General features: G+C 31.2%; 1 protein-coding gene across 1 annotated transcript in view; it reads right to left on the bottom strand.

Annotated features, from left to right (window-relative positions):
• LOC119585683 (exportin-2-like) overlaps window positions 1-613 on the bottom strand; it is a gene marked incomplete in the record, with an annotated part of 15193 nt that overhangs the window by 6282 nt on the left and 8298 nt on the right. The window contains 1 exon segment of the mRNA XM_037934358.1: window positions 43-180. Within this exon segment, the coding sequence (XP_037790286.1) occupies window positions 43-180 (138 nt within the window).

Raw genomic sequence — 613 nt, 5'->3', positions numbered from 1 at the left:
CTAAAACTGTTCAGAATTTGGGTAACAGGGACATGTTCTTACCTGATCAAACTTAACAGCAAGAGTGGTTGTTGACAAGAGGTTCCATACAGCTGTCACAAATCGTTCAATGAAGGGTTCAAATTCCTCTCTATACTTGGATGCATACAGAGTGATATCCTCACAAACTTGGCTTTTAACCTGTATGAAGAGAGAAAGAATTAGAAAATATCCAATTATTACAAAATAAATTCCAATATTAGGAAATTACACTTTTCTCTGTAAGGAAACCATCAATTTGCCAATGTATATAATGTGATATTCTGACAATCATATTTCACAACCAACACCTCTGTACCCTAATTCTTTTAGTAAATCCCACAATATTGACAAACAGATTAAAAGCATTTACAATAATTTTATCCTAATTCCATTTCACATGACTATTACATTCCTTTTCAAGATACAATTCTTGTGTTAAAACCCAGGAAAATCAGCATGTACACAAGGAATATGCATCTTTCTACATCTTTTACAACTTGTTAACAATGTTTGTTTCTATGTTTGATGCTAATTAGATAATATACAAATGCAGCCTTAAAAATATTTTGATTAATCATTATTTACCCATTAC

The sequence above is a fragment of the Penaeus monodon genome, chromosome 20 (genome assembly GCF_015228065.2).
Source record: "Penaeus monodon isolate SGIC_2016 chromosome 20, NSTDA_Pmon_1, whole genome shotgun sequence".
NCBI lineage: Eukaryota > Metazoa > Arthropoda > Malacostraca > Decapoda > Penaeidae > Penaeus > Penaeus monodon.
The sequence above is the reverse complement of the archived record's forward strand: the minus strand, read 5'-3'. Positions and strand labels throughout refer to the sequence as shown.